This window comes from Lithobates pipiens, unplaced genomic scaffold, assembly GCF_037356315.1.
Source record: "Lithobates pipiens isolate NorthernLeopardFrog02 unplaced genomic scaffold, aLitPip1_a1.2 Scaffold_3, whole genome shotgun sequence".
NCBI lineage: Eukaryota > Metazoa > Chordata > Amphibia > Anura > Ranidae > Lithobates > Lithobates pipiens.
Window position 1 is genome coordinate 42,824,631 of NW_027507790.1, and position 15,935 is coordinate 42,840,565.

Consider the following 15,935-nt stretch of genomic DNA (forward strand, 5'->3'; position numbering starts at 1 on the left):
TAATAATGGATAAGGTGTTTGAAATGAAGCCCCACACAGTGGAAAAATTGAAGGAGTTTCTCCCACAAACATTTTTCAACATTGATGGTAACCAGAATTTGTGCTTTACAGTGTTGGGGACAGGATTTAGCTATGTTGCATATTGGATTAGAGGATATTTCAAGCTTCTCAGGCCGGCCATAGACAAGTCGAAAATCGAATGTTCTGCGAATCCCAAAACTAAAATGGTGCATGTGATTGTGTCATCAATTTGTTTTGTTTTTCTAAAAAAATAATCTAACATGTTGGAGCAGGCACTTTCAATTGTGGCACACTAATAATGCGAAAACTATTTTTGAGTAGTTTATGGCCTGCTAAGGGACTAAAGAGTGTCAAGGACATGTTCTAGAGATGTAGTACCTAAGAGACTAAACATGACCTAATCAGTACTGTATACATACCTACTTTTTCTATATTGTTCTCAATATCTGTAAAGTAAAATAAATAATTGACAAAAAATTTAATAAAATGCCATCATCTAATTTGTAATTTCATGTTATAAATTGCCATGATCCAGTCAGTAATGTATACCTAATTTTGGCTCAACGTGTACAGTAAGGAAAATAATTATTTGATCCCCTACAGATTTTGTAAGTTTGCCCTCTTACAAAGAAATGAAGGGTCTATACTTATCATAGGTGTATTTTAAATGATAGACACCTATCATGATGATATCAACCAAAAATCCACCAAAAAAACAATACAAATGTTATAAGTTCAGTTCAGTTGCAGTTCAGTGAGTAAAATAAGTACCTCTACCAACCAACAATAATTCTGGCTCCCGCAGACTGGCTACAGTATGTGCTCATGTGGTATACAGATTAGTTCTGTCAATTTAAGAAGGTGCTCCTAACGACAACTCGTTATGTGTATAAAAAACACCTTTCCACAGAATCTCTTTTCTTCCATTTAAACCTCACCATCATGGGCAAGATCAAAGAGCTGTCAAAGAACATGAAGGACAGGACTGTAGACCTGCACAAGGCTGGAATGGGCTATGAGACCATCAACAAGAAGCTTGGTGAGAAGGAGACAACTGCTGGAGCAATTTTTTTTGCAAATGGAAGCAATACAAAATGACCATCAATCGCCGTCGGTCTGGAGCTCCATGCGAGGTTTCGCCTCATGGGGTAAGGATGATCATGAGAAAAGTGAGGGATCTGCCCAGAACTACATGAGAGGAGCTTGTGAATGATCTCAAGGCAGTTGGGACCACAGTCACCAAACAAACCATTGGTAACAATACTCTGCCATGGATTGAAATCCTGCAGCACTGGAAAGGTCCCCTCTTCAAGAAGGCACATGTACAGGCCTGCCTGAAGTTTGATTCAGAGCAGGATTGGGAGAAAGAGCTGTCGTCAGATAAGACCAAAATTGAGCTCTTTGGCATTAACTCAACTTGCCATGTTTGGAGAAAGAAAAATTCTGATTATGACCATGAGAACACCATACCTACAGTCAAGCATGAAGGTGGAAACATTATGCTTTGAGGCAGTTTCTCTGCTAAAGGTACAGGCTGAATTTGCTGCATTGAGGGTCCAATGGACGGGGTCATGTATTGTAAAATATTGAATGAAAACCTTCTTCCCATCAGTCAGAACAATGAAGATGGGTCTTCCAGCATGACAGTGACCCTAAACATACCGCCAAGGCAACAAGAGAGTGGCTCAACAACAAGCACATTAAGTAGCCTAGCCATTCTCCAGACCTTAATGCTACAGAAAAAATTATGAAGGGAGCTGAATCTTCGAGCTGCCAAGCAACAGCCAAGAAAGAGAAGATCTGTAAAAAATCTCTCCTGAGATGTGTGCAAACCTGGTAACCAACTACAAGAAACGTCTTACCTCTGTGCTTGCCAGCAAGGGTTTCTCCACCAAGTACCAAGTCATGTTTTTCTTGGGGATCAAATATTTATTTTACTCACTAAACTGAACTCAATTTATAACATTTGTATCCTGCATCTATTCTCTGGGAAAAACAAGTCCTGGATATGTTTATACAGTCTTACAGATACAACCCACCTTCAAGGGCAACCATAATGCTGAGGCAGCCTGCAATGAAATTGATTTTGACACACATGGTCCACACTCTTATGCTCTGTATGGTTATTGTAACCAAAGACAGTGAGACAATTTGTACATGTTACATACCTGAATGATTTTCTACATAACTATATGCCTACTCTGTGTAGGTAAACGATAAAAAAAAAACACACACACACACGCACATACAACAGGGAGAGCGGGATAATGACCATAGCAGGTATACAGACCCAGGAACTTGAACACAGATTTCATCAATAACCGTCCCTAGGAGATATAAGTAAATGTCAGTTAGTTCGGTACCCTGGCATCCACCTTAAAGAGGAAGTAAAGGCAAAATATATATATATATTTTTTAAAAGCATACCCTGTAAGGCAAAGGCATAATGAGCTAGTATGCATAGCATACTAGCTCATTATGAATAACTTACTTGAGAACAAAGCCCCCGAAGCGGTCCTCCGTCTTCCTCTTCACCGCTGCCATGGATCCCGGAGCGACTTCTGGGTCTCACGGCTCCGGTGCTGTGATTCGCCGGAGCTGCGATGAAGTCACTCCCGCTCATGCGCACGGGAGCCTACACGTGCGGCATATCGCCGTGGCCTGCGCGACAGCGGTGGCTGTCTTCGGGTAAATATCTCCTAAACCGTATAGGTTTAGGAGATATTTCTTGGACCTACAGGTAAGCCTTAATCTAGGCTTACTTGTAGGTCAAAGTTGGTTGTATGTAAGGGTTTACAACCACTTTAAACTGAGATTTTTAAAGATACACCAAAAATGACTTACAGAAGTGGGTACAATAAGTATTGAACATGTCACCATTTTTCTAGGTAAATATATTTCTAAAGGTAGTATTAACATGACATTTTCACCACATTGGTAACAACCCATGCAATCCATACAAAGAAACCAAAACAAAAACGCTCATGAAATTGAGTTATGTGTAATAAAATGGAATGACACAGGGAAAAAAGTATTGAACACATGAAGAATGGGAGGTGCGAAAAGGCATGGAAAGCTAAGACACCAGCTCAAATCTATCAGTAATTAGAAATCAATCCTGCCCCTTGTCAGTGCAAATTAATATTAGCTGGTTCAGTCTCAACTGATGGCCTATTACCAAGGTGTCACACAAGAAACATCTCATGATGGGTAAAAGCAAAGAGTCCTCTCAAGACCTTTGCAATCTTATTGTTGCAAAACATACTGATGGCATTAGCTACTGAAGGATTTCTAAACTTCTGAATGTTCAGTGAGCACCTTTGGGGCCATAATCCGGAAGTGGAAAGCACTTCATTTCACCATAAACTGGCCACGACCAGGTGCTCCTTGCAAGATTTCTGACAGAGGAATGAAAAGATTTATCAGAACAGTTGTCCAAGGACCACTTGTGGAGAGCTTCAGAAAGACCTGGAATTAGCAGGTACAATTCTTTCAGTGAAAAATTTTCTGCACAGCATTTAGACAAACCTGTGAAATACTGGGAGAATATAGTCTGGTCAGAGGAGACCAAAATTAAACTCTTTGGATGCCATAATATACACCAAGTTTGGAGGTCAAAGGGCACTGCACATCACCCCAAAAACACCATACCAACAGTATATAAGCAAAGAGGGGGGAATTTTGGGACTTTAAATTAAGCACAATTAAGTATCTCCATCCCAGTAATTGATACGCACAAAAAAAGGGAAGTTTGGGACTTTAAATGAAGCACTTGGATAGTGAAAGAAATTTTTTTTTTTTAAGCCATGTTTATTTGTTTTATTCAATGTTCAATAAAAACCTACTCATTATAAATAAATCCAATTCATAGTATGTATAGACATTAATACAATAAAAACATGATATACAACATAATATATAGTATCCACATATAACTACACATGACAATAATAAATAAATTGAGTAATGTGGCAGAATAATGCCCATGATAGCATATCCGACATCGACAAATATATGCACATGATGAATATGCATCCAATAGATATAAAACAAAATTCGATTTGTAGTAAATAGTCAAGGACTTCTAAGTGAGTGGTCAAGAACTTATAAGTGTGGTTTCTTATACAGTGTAGCTAGGACATCACATTAAAAAGCTCGACGCGTTTCGTGGGTGTCTCCCCACTCATCAGGAGCTGATGCTACCACAAAGTTCCTATAGAATAAAATGAAAATTATATGAATAATGTACTGACCAATGGATAGAAATAGATTCATGAAAATATGATATGAATAGGTAGTTTGGCCAGGGCGGACTCACCAGTCCGGACGACAAGTGCAGCGCACAGCGGTGGGCGCTGGGCAGGCCAGGGACACAGATGAATCTGTTCCCAGATATTTTGGTTTCAACAATCACCACACCTCCCACCATTTGGTACACCTTCTTATGCTGGTGTATTCTTTCTGTGCCGGATATCGCATCCATCCGTCTGCCGCCTCAGTTCCCGTGGAACAGTGAAGTCCAGAAACACTGTTAGAAGCTGTCATTACCAACAAAAGATTTTCTATGAAGTATTAAATACATTTCAGTTAGTGTGTTCAATACTTTTTCCCTGTGACATTCCATTTTATTACACATAACTTCATTTCTGAACTTGTTTGTTTTGGTTCCTTTGGTGTCCATTTATGAAGCAGTGAAAACATTTCTTCTCATTCTCCGGCATTCTCAGAGGAGATCGTTCTCCTCTGGATGGCAGTTTATGAAGCTTTGTAGATCGCTTCTCTATTGGACAACGGCCCCCGATATTAGAATCTTGTGAGATTTTACGAGACTGCAGTACCAGAAATTCACTGAAACGCCAAGATGTCAGTTTATTAAGCAGTGATAAATTGTCCCTGCTCAGTACACAGACAGCGTGGTTAATGCTAATAAAATAAATAGTCCCTCTACATAAATTATATATATATATATATATATATATATATATATATATACACACACATATACATATACACACACACACACACATAAATATGACAGGGGAACATGGTTACTGTCTTAGGGGGTCTGATTGAGGTAGAAGGAAGTTAATAATCTTCCTCCTCAGGTCACCCAGGATTTTCTCTTCACTTCCCAATTCACCACCTCTGAGCTGGTGAATCAGGGAGGGTGAATTCTGAAAGAGATCGCCAGTGAAGTGCTGAGATCACAGCTTCATAAACTGGATGTTGCTGTGTCAGTCAACGAGGATTCTCAGTGTGCGGAGATCATCAGCGGAAGAACGTGTTCAAACATGTTCTCCCCAAATTATCTGTTTCATAAACCGTTTATGGACTGATCAATGGCAATCCTCTGGATCACTGCTGTTCACTGCGTCATAAAATGGACGCCTTTGTGTATATGGATTGCATGGGTTGTTACCAACATTTGGTCAAAATTTCATGTCAATAGCACAGGTCATGCACCCGTCTTCAGAAAGAAGCAGTCAACAGCATCATACATACCGAGAGTGTATCTGAAGCCAAAACTTTTGTTTTTAGTTTTGATAAGATCAGAGGCGTTGGAGCCTCTGTCAGATTTTAACGCAGCCTGTTTTTCATGCTGTAGAGCTTCATTGCTCCCAGGAAGGAAAGTGATAGGAAACCTAAAAATGTACAGTTCGGTCATCAGAACAGGCGATAAGGGGAAATCTACCAGTAGGGAAAACTGTTCTGCCAACAATGGTCTAAGAGGAGATTTTTGTTGATATTGCTGGCCCCTTCCTGTTGTGTCTCTGAAACAAAGTGATCAGAAATTCCCCCAATGGGACCCAGTCAAATTAAAAAACAAAACAAAACAAAAAAAAAAAACCTGGCATTGGGTCCTTTTATACTAAATCCAAAACAAAAAGTTGTAGATCTCCTTTAAAGGCTTCAGGCAGTTCATTCAAAATAGAGGGCAGCAATGTTTACAAAGCAGCGCACCACAATGTGCGGGTTCACATCTGTGGGTTGTGGTATGCTAAAACGTTAAGTCTGCTGTGCATTTACCAAAACTATGTAATATGGGCCCTAACTAATCAGACAGGTCCTTCCACTACATAGTTGGTGGTGGATCTATTTTTGATTTTTACAAATCGGATTGTAATGTGTGTGGTGGGCATTGCAGATGGGTGTTGAATTTGAAACCAAATGCATCTCTTGCCTACCAACACCAGGTGTTTAAACTAGACTTTTTTTTTAAATTGAGGCTGGGTTCACACCGCTGCGGGGGGAGAACCGGATGTGATTCGCACAGCAAATCACATCCGATCTCCGTAGCGCTGCGAGTTCAGCCATACAGATAGTATGGCTGAACTCGCAGCGGTCCCGCAGCAAACTCGCACGGGACCCTTTTTTGGGTCCGCAACAGAATCGGATCGCATGGGGGTTCACACCATGCGATCCGATTCCTGTGCGAGTCGGCAGATCGCACTGCGATATGCCGACGGATCTGGGGGTGTCATTAACATAACATTGACACCCCCAGCCGTCCGCATAGGGCAGTGTGAACTGCCGGCGGGAGGTATGCGATGCGGGAAAACGCTGCGGATTCGCAGCGTTCCCGCATCGCAGCAATGTGAACCTAGCCTTAGGCTAGGTTCACATTGCTGCGATGCGGGAACGCCGCGAATCCGCGGCGTTTTCCCGCATCGCACGACTCCCGCCGGCAGTTCACACTGCCCTATGCGAACGGCTGGGAGTGTCAATGATATGTTAATGACACCCCCAGATCCGATCGCATATCGCAGTGCGATCTGCCGACTCGCACAGGAATCGGATCGCATGGTGTGAACCCCCATGCGATCCGATTCTGTTGCGGACCCAAAAAAGGGTCCCGTGCGAGTTTGCTGCGGGACCGCTGCGAGTTCAGCCGTACTATCTGTATGGCTGAACTCGCAGCGCTACGGAGATCGGATGTGATTTGCTGTGCGAATCACATCCGGTTCTCCCCCCGCAGCGACTCGCAGCTCCATTAAAAGCGGTTCGGTTCACATATTTTGCGAATCAGTTGGGGTTCAAAATGCGTCTAATTCACCTGTACTGTATGTGAACCGAGCCTTAGTTAACCTTAAATTAGCCCTAATTGACGCTTTTCTTCCCTTTGCTTAATTTCTGCATTTTTTTTTTTTTTTTTTTTTAAGATTAACCCCTTTATTACTGTCCAACACAGGTATGGCAGCAAAAAGGGTGGGCCATAATGCCCACATGCGTCGCTGAATAGCCATCATAACAAAAACACTAAATTGAAAACCTACATCATTCATTTGGAAATTTTGAATAGAATTATACCCAGTTGCTTTAAAACACTTGTTACATTAGATATTTTGTTGGACACATATTTTGACTTTAGAAAGTCCTGTTTGTGCCAAAAGAAATATTACTTTATTATCTTAAAATGACAGTTATTGCCAAATCAATAGGCTTATAACATAACATGCAAACACTGCTTTGCTCCATAAAGGGCAAACAAGTGCAGATAGCTGGAGTGGTAGAAAAGCTCACGGCATCAACTTTACAGAAGACAAATACGTTTTATTATAATGGCACTTCAGCTGCTAAACTTTCAAAAAGAAAAAAAAAAACACTTTTCAGAAATGTGATGCAAGTAGATGTTTTGCCTATATATATATAAGCATTTTTAGGAAATGAAAAAAGTTAGAGCGATGAAGCTTGCTGTATAAGACAATCTGTTTATAATGTTTCCAAGACTTCCTGCATGTGACCAGAGAGTGATGGGCACAGCTAACAACCAGACTGGAAACATGCAAGTCTTGTATGAAGCTGGAAGTGGGAGGCTTTGCCCAAAATCAGCGGAATCAATTCCTCCTTTGGAATGGTTTGGCCTTTTGTAAGATATTAAAAAATATGACAGCATTTTATATACTAGCCGTTTATTGCAAGTGTAAAATGACAGTGACCCAAAATGTACATTCCATCATTTGCACTTCAATTCACTGAAGTACATAAAAATCATGTGCAAACAAAAGTTCAATATTTCTTAAATAAAATCTATTTACACACAATGCAGTCTATACATAGGACATATTTCAGTCACAACCAGTAATTTAGGGGCGCATAGTCTAAAAATTAAACTCATCTAACAGGCCATCCATAGATTGACGGTCTCATGACTTAAGTTTCTATAGTCCAAAATTATTATTTCACATACAGTCTTTATTTACAGATGTGCCAAAAGGCACAGCTTTATACCCATAGCAGCCAATTAGAAATTCCCTATATTACTCTCTGCTCCAAGCTGCTGAACCTGTGGCTGCCATATATCCCTGCATATGGTCTTTACCCCATTAATCTGTATTGCAAACAAACAGCTCATTAACGGTTACACATAAACAAACCCCCAGTTAGAACAAGCATGCTCATTACACACAACCCTGTGTAAAACATACAACAAGACCCATGTGCTTTTCTTGCATGAACTGTGCTTCATACCATGTGCTGGTGAAAAATATGCACGTGCATATTCAAAAACATCCCCAGGAAAATGTGCAAAATTTTAAGCAAATGTCAAAGTGTTAACAAAAAAGAAAACATTTAAACCACAATAAAACTAAACATATTTGTGCAAAGAAATATCAGAAAAAAAAAAATCGGCTTTATGAAACAAAAACCTCTTCTAACTGGAAGGTTTGTTAGATGAGTACATGTCTCCAGTCCTTGGCTTCAAAATTAAATGTGTGTGCAGCAAACAGAGATCCGTATCTGAGTGTATATGCATCCTCCAGTTCCAGTTGGAGACTATGCAGTTCTCTATTCTGGAAATAGTTCACAAGCAGCTAGAAGTAGAGTTTGGCCATCTTTGGAATTTGTTGCATACCAATGCCAATACGAATAGGTTCAAAACCTGGTCTCCAATTAAAGTAGAAGTCTATAAAATAAATTAAATTGCATACAGTCCCTCCTAATCACCCTAATAGTTGATAATTTTTTTGTCTGCTCACAAATAGAGGAAACAAAAAAGAATTATGAAATCGTAGAGGGAATTGTGAGTTCTGTCAGTCCATAACTTGGTTATTGTGTTTTCGGCCATTTACCAGCAAGTGTAAGGAAATAAAGAATACTGGCTCCAGTCTGACATCCCATTATGTGGGTGATTCACAGGTCCTTGGTTGCCGAAGTCTGTTGAGTAGGAGTAGCCCATGGGCCGATACTGCCCTTGTGTAGGAACCATCCACTGGTCAGGGGTATATGGACTGTACATGGGCCGGGTCTGCCGTGTAGGTGTTTCCATTGGAAAGTTCATTCCACTAGGGCGCTCCTGTACAGAGTGCTGTGGAGGGAATACTTGAAGCTGACAGGCATCCAACTCTGGCACTGTAGCAACATCAGGTGTGAGGCGTCTACCTGCTACTTCACATGCATCCAAGGAACCTGGAAGGGTCTGAGGACATCTTCTCGGTGGGCTTCTGTGGAATAATCATAGAGACGTAAGAAATGTTATTTCCTTTGGAAAAAATAAACACTTAGATGACTAACAATTTATTACCTAGAACAGGGATATGCAATTAGTGGACATCCAGCTGTTGCAGAACTACAAGTCCCATGAGGCATAGCAAGACTGACAGCACAAGCATGACACCCGGAGGCAGAGGCATGATGGGAGTTGTAGTTTGTTTGTTGTAAGCTGGAGGTCCGCTAATTGCATATCCCTGACCTATAACAAAAAGGCAGTTGCTGAGGAGAAATGTCACTTACCTATACAGAAATGTGGAGGAAGAGGATGGAACCTGCTGCTCCTGGTGTGGAGATTCTGTCAAACCTGGAGAGTTGGTGTGTAGATGAACACCTCCTTCATGATCTGTAACCCACTGGGAATATACCTCTGCTGGCATTATGGCAGGCTCTTCCTTTACACGAGCGATTTTAGAGCGATCTAAATGGGCATGAAAAAAAAAAAAATTAGTCCACTTATATTAATGATTTACAAGCTGGACCAAGCCACCCAATCTATTCAATACTGAACAAAAATAAATACCTTTATCTTCTGCTTCAGGACTTTCCTCCCATTTCTTCCTCTTCTGGCGCTTGCTAGGACTTTGTGGGTGGAGCTTTACCATGTCATCCCTAAGAATACAGAAAAACGTTCAATGTATGCAAGACAGAATTGCTTCCCACCAAAAGAAGGTGCGGATTTTTTTTTTTTATTTTTTTTTTAAATACACTAAAGGTTGACTTCCTCTATATTAAAAAAATATACAATAATAAAAAAAAAATATTATATATATATATATATATATATATATATATATATATATATATATATATATATATATATAAAAATGTAAACTAATTTTAGTAGAATTCTAAGGCTTCATGTACACAGGACGTTTTTACAACCTCTCCTGAACGATGTAACGTGATGAGACGAGATAATAAACTACGTTTAAACCGTCCGTTTTGCCGCATTTTGTCACGTTTGCATTAAGATGCATTTTTTTTAAATTGCCTGTAAACAAAATGCTACTAAACCTGAGTTGTCACATTTAGAAGTGTTTGGCGCTTGAAATGCCTTTAAACTCAGCTTCTGAACCCATTTTTTTGCATTTAAAAAAACGGCTCTAAACTCAACTGCCTAGAAACTACTTTAAACAACCCTGTGTACATGTACTGATAAGATAACAGAGGAGAGTTCAGGAGCAGTTGAAAAAAAATGCCCAACTGCTCCTAAACATCCCTTAACTAGCAGCAGCGTACATGAGACTTTACAGTTGGGTGCCAACTGCTATAAATTGGGGTTAGAGTCAGAAGCGTGAAAAATCATGATTAACTAATGGTTAGCTTTTTTCACCTAAGACTTTTACCTAAGACTGTTACCATGTCATGAGAAATCATGGGACAGCCTTAGCTGATTAACTTCTAAAAAAATAAAAAAACTAGTTTCCTTGCCATTTTCCTGACTATCTGAATCCAATACTTTAACTGCCTTGTTTATGTACTGGTAAGTACTGTACCTGAATATAACATTACAAAACTGTGATGGGTAATGCATAGCTAGACAGATTTACTAAAGTTGAGAATGTTCACACAAGCTTTGTAAACAAACATTCAATTTAATTATCCAATCATATTAAAATCCCTGTTTAGTTACCTCATCTACATATCACTGGATAATTGAAGTGAATAATCATACAATTTTTCTTGTGAACAATCTTAAAGTGGTTGTAAACCACTTTGACCTACAGGTAAGCCTAGATTAAGGCTTACCTGTAGGTCCAAGCAATATCTCCTAAACCTATATGGTTTAGGAGATATTTGCCCAAAAACGGGCACCGCTGTCTACGGCGCATGCGCCATAGACAGCGGCGCGCAGGCGCACTGAACGCAGCAGTTCCAAAAATGGAGCTGCCGCATTTGTCGACTCCCGTGCGCATGCGCGGGAGTGACGTCATCGCGGCTTCGCCGAATGACAGCGGCGGAGCTGCGAGACTCTACCAGCAAAATGGAAGCGGCGGACTACAGGGGACAGCGCGACTTCGCTGGCTCCTGTGTCAGGTAAGTGACACATAATGGGCTACTATGCAATGCATAGTAGTCCATTATGCTTTGCCTTTGCAGGGAAAAAAAGAGGAAGTAAACTCATCAGGGTTTACTTCCTCTTTAACTTCTTTAGGCTACAACTGCACGGGTGACTAGTCCCAGAGTGATTGACAGCGCCAGCAAGGTCTGCTGATTTTGCCGCCTGTGAGAGAATAGTTGCGCCTGCCAAGCCCTGTACACTTGAATGGCACAGTCAGCGATTAGCTGTTGTGACTGCTGGCTGTGAGGACAGCCACCGATAGCTGAAGCCTCTGGTGACCTGTGTACAGAGCTCGGTGGCTACAGCTAGTTGCCCACAGGTGGAGAAAATAGCAGAAACTCCTTGAGCTGTCATTCACACTGGGGCTAGTCACCTGTGCGAAAGTAGCCTTTGTAAGTCAGTCTTCATGGGGCCCCACAGACATAAATTAGTTCTAAAAAAAACAAAAAAAAAAACAAAAAAAAAAAAAAAGCATACTGGAATGGAGCTTTTTTGAACTGAAGTAGCGTGTTATCATGTAAGTTAATGAACACTGAATACAAATTGTATGTAAAAAAACTACATACCTCTTGCTGCCCCTTTCCTGTTCTCTGAAACCCTTGGCAAAAGGATTGTGATCAATTTTCAGTTTTGTGATCTAGGAAAAAGCAGGAGAATATATATATAATATTATATATATATATATATATATATATATATATATATATATATATATATATATATATATATATATATACACATACATATACACACATACACACACACACACTATTTTTTTCTAATAAACAATGCCATTTAATGCATTAAACATAATGCTTTATATAGTTCATAAACAGTCACATTCCTGTATCAAATACACTTACAATCTACTTTATGTACTTTATCTTACCTTGTCATTTTGATAGGCGGTGACTGCTGTAAACTCAGTCTCTGGAAAGCTGAACACTTGCAGGAGTCCCCATCGGGTGTTGTATAGGTCATCAGACTGAATAATGTGGAACCGAGGTTTGTACCGATGCATTGAGTGCAAGATTATCTGCAAAGAGTCAAGAAGCACTAAAATAAGACCATGATATTCTATAAGAGCATGGGGCTTATGAGCAAGAACAAGGGTAGGCATCTCATTCAATAAAAATCTTAGATTGTAAACTATAAACGAGCAGGGCCCTGTAATTGCTCCTGTATTAAAATTGTATTGTATAAAGTGCGGTGTAAACTGTCTGCACTATAGAAATGCTGAATAATAATAATAAATGCTTACATGTCCGTGCTGGTCCAGTGTGTTATTGGTCAGTTTTAGCTTTTGGAAGCAGATCGCATCCTTCATCCAGTGGGCACCTGGGGCTGGAGAGTCTGGGTGTACATATGTCCTGCATGGAGGGTGTGGCTCTGCTTTACCTGCTGCCTCCCACTGGTTCTTGTTCCACTATTGAAAGAAAAGAAAACATTGTGTATTGTGGCTGCAGACAAAGTGTTAAATAAGCGTGCTTCTCCAAACAGCAAGCACTACTGAAACAAATTAAAACATTTAGGAACAAAAAATATTGTATGCACCAGTTATTAGGCTGGCCATACAGCAATCTTTTTTATCTTTTTTGTTCAACCAGCTGGTGGGAAAAAAAAAAAAAAAAAAAGGAATGAGAGGGATCTGATTCCCCCATCCACACTCAATTTGGATAGGGAAATCACCCCCACTGTGCTAATGTATTCTGACAGCGGAAGACTTTGCACTGATTGTTTGGGAAAAACCTGACAGGCTGGTCAATCAATCAGCTTGTGTTCAACCAGTCTGCCCATACATGGCCACAGCCTCTCCAGCCAGCCAAACCCCCCCCCCCCGCTTGCTCGTTGGCGCTCCCCCCCAGTCACTCGATCGCTGCATAGCTCATCCATCAGGCCCCCCCATCAGCCCCCGCACTTATCCCACCCAGGTCTCTGCTCCCCCCCCCCCCCCCATCTCCTCGTGAGTCCCGGCAGTCACTTCTCCTCCTAGACAATCAGGACTTGGGGCCTGCGGCCAATCAAGTCTTGGGACTCCCAGTCAATCGGGTTTCAGGACGCGGTTCCCGATTGGCCATGAGGAGAAACAGGAAGGCATTAGCGAATATTAATTCACTAATGTCACACAACTGTGTGGGCTCCAAACACAGTGCTCTGCTCGGAGCCCAACCTTTTAGAGCTACTGGCTCTAATCATGCGCTTCTAAAAATAAAAATAAAAACATTGGAATCCATGTGTCCGGCACCCTGCATGTAGATTAGGGGCTGGACTCATGGATTGGGGGGGACAGAACCCCTGCACCCTGCATGAGCGGCTGCCACTGCATGTAAAGCCACCCTTACTCAGATGCATGTTTGTCAAAATCATTCCAGGTAGAGAGAGAATCTAGACTTTACTGTCTATATATTATAAAAGTTACTCATATTTACCTTATATCTGCAGTTGTCTAAAGGGACAAAATCCACCAGAACCACATATTTGGTGTAGGGATGGAGCCCAAAGAGTCGAATCTTACATTGTGGGAACATTCGCCTGTAAAAAGATGAGATTGTAATTAGAAGACAGAATGGTGTTTCTAATAGCGTTTCTATGCTACAAAAGAAAAGTCCATATTTAAACTACTTAGTGGCTGAATAAATAATATAACTAACTACATGTTAAGAGATGAACAAGCTCCATGTGTACTTTTAAACTGTAGCAGCAAGAAAATGTATACTTTAAAGTACAAGACATACAGTTTTATTTTATTTTTTTACTAGCACTCATGCCATGCATTTTCACTGTAAGACAGTCTCTCAACCTTTTCAACAAAGAGAAGCTCTTAAAATAACTTTCTGGTCTCAGGGAACTAAAAAATTACTACATTCACAACTTTGAATACATTAGTGTTATTTTCTGTGGTGATTGGGAAGTGATTGGGAAGTATCACCTCATTAGAGATAGCTGAAAAGATGAATGGTGTCAGTGGGAACTTATCTAGGGGACAGAAATTGCTCAAGAGACACCTAGCAACTTCTGGAGGAACAGTTTGAGAAACATTGCTGTAAGGGCTTTGTGTCACTTACCGGCCAGACTTGGTGATGATCATCTCTGTCCCTTCCTGGTGGAACTGTCTCCATAAATCCAGATCCTCCAAGGTTGCACTGACAGAGTTGGGCAAATACATGGAATCCTGGTTGGCGACACAGTCCATGTTTATAGTTGGCTTCACATCTGAAGTAAGGGGGGAAAAAAACATTAAATTAGAGAACTACAAACCTGCCTAGTATCTCCCTTAAAAAAATAAACAGTTGGTGTACTGCTAGCCATAGATTATGCATTTTCATGAGGTCTAATAGGCGATTCACGGTTCTACAAAAGCCTTGGACCCAGATGGGCCCTTCCATATCACAGCTGATGCTGGAGAGAAGTCATTCCAAATCTGGATCCTCAGCATGTCCACCTACTAGTGAAATAACACAGACTGGGTACCAGATACCACTTTACTGGGAAATGTTGGATATACGTAAGAACTGCCATCCACCTAATCGACCATAGATTGAATTAAAATACAAAAATGTATAGTCAATCCATAACTGCTGGTATTCGCATCCAGGCCGATACTCATTCAATTGAAAGATTTGGATATCAAAAGGCCAATTTAGCTTAAAAAAAAAAAAAAAACACGTCTGAGTGATACCCATCACACTGAACAATTGGGCGCTAAACATGTATGACCAACAACAGAAAAATCCAACAGCTAAACTTAACACTAATTCTAGCTTTTCCAGCTCGATCACATCTTCAAGAAGAGTTTACAATGGCTCCAATTAGTTGCTTAATCCCAAGTGTCCGCTGGCATACCCCGGAGCCTACTTACCAGGCATAGAATGCATGATCCCAGCCGCTCTCTCCGATAGCTACTTCTCACCTGCTGGAGTGCCCGTCGGGCGATTTATAAAGGGGAGGGGAGGAGCCACGTCCATAGGACCCCGCCCACACCTGCTGCCCCATCGCCGCTCTTTGATGTGTGCGGGATACAAAGAGGAAGATCCTGTGTAATGACGGGGGAGGGAAGGAGGAGGCTGACCACTGATTAGCATCAGTCTGATACACAGGAAACCCTGCGGGGGAAATGCGCCTTCATTTACTACTAACTCACTGCAAAACAAACAAGATCAGGTTCAAGGCATGACCGGCCAATACAAAGCACAGCGGGCCTGACTGCTGATATACATGGGGGGCCACATCAGTCCCAGATACACCCCCCCAGAATACTTCCATATCCCTCTCATATATCGATCGCTATAGGTCTCCATCTCTCTACAGATTATGTTATAGATCCATCACTTTATATTATAGATCTCCAAATCTCTTTTAT

The 15,935-nt window shown here is 40.9% G+C and overlaps 1 protein-coding gene across 1 annotated transcript in view; it reads right to left on the reverse strand.

Moving 5' to 3' along the window:
• Positions 1–7,914: 7,914 nt before the first annotated feature.
• Positions 7,915–15,935, reverse strand: part of LOC143939969 (T-box protein VegT-like) — a 42,150-nt gene continuing 34,129 nt past the window's right edge. The window contains exons 2-9 of the mRNA XM_077461060.1: positions 14,641–14,788; positions 14,005–14,107; positions 12,837–13,001; positions 12,465–12,611; positions 12,142–12,212; positions 10,034–10,122; positions 9,754–9,931; positions 7,915–9,464 (exon numbers count right to left, since the gene is read on the reverse strand). Coding sequence (XP_077317186.1) covers positions 9,089–9,464; positions 9,754–9,931; positions 10,034–10,122; positions 12,142–12,212; positions 12,465–12,611; positions 12,837–13,001; positions 14,005–14,107; positions 14,641–14,788 — 1,277 coding nt within the window. The 3' untranslated portion in view covers positions 7,915–9,088. The remainder of the gene's footprint in view (positions 9,465–9,753; positions 9,932–10,033; positions 10,123–12,141; positions 12,213–12,464; positions 12,612–12,836; positions 13,002–14,004; positions 14,108–14,640; positions 14,789–15,935) is intronic.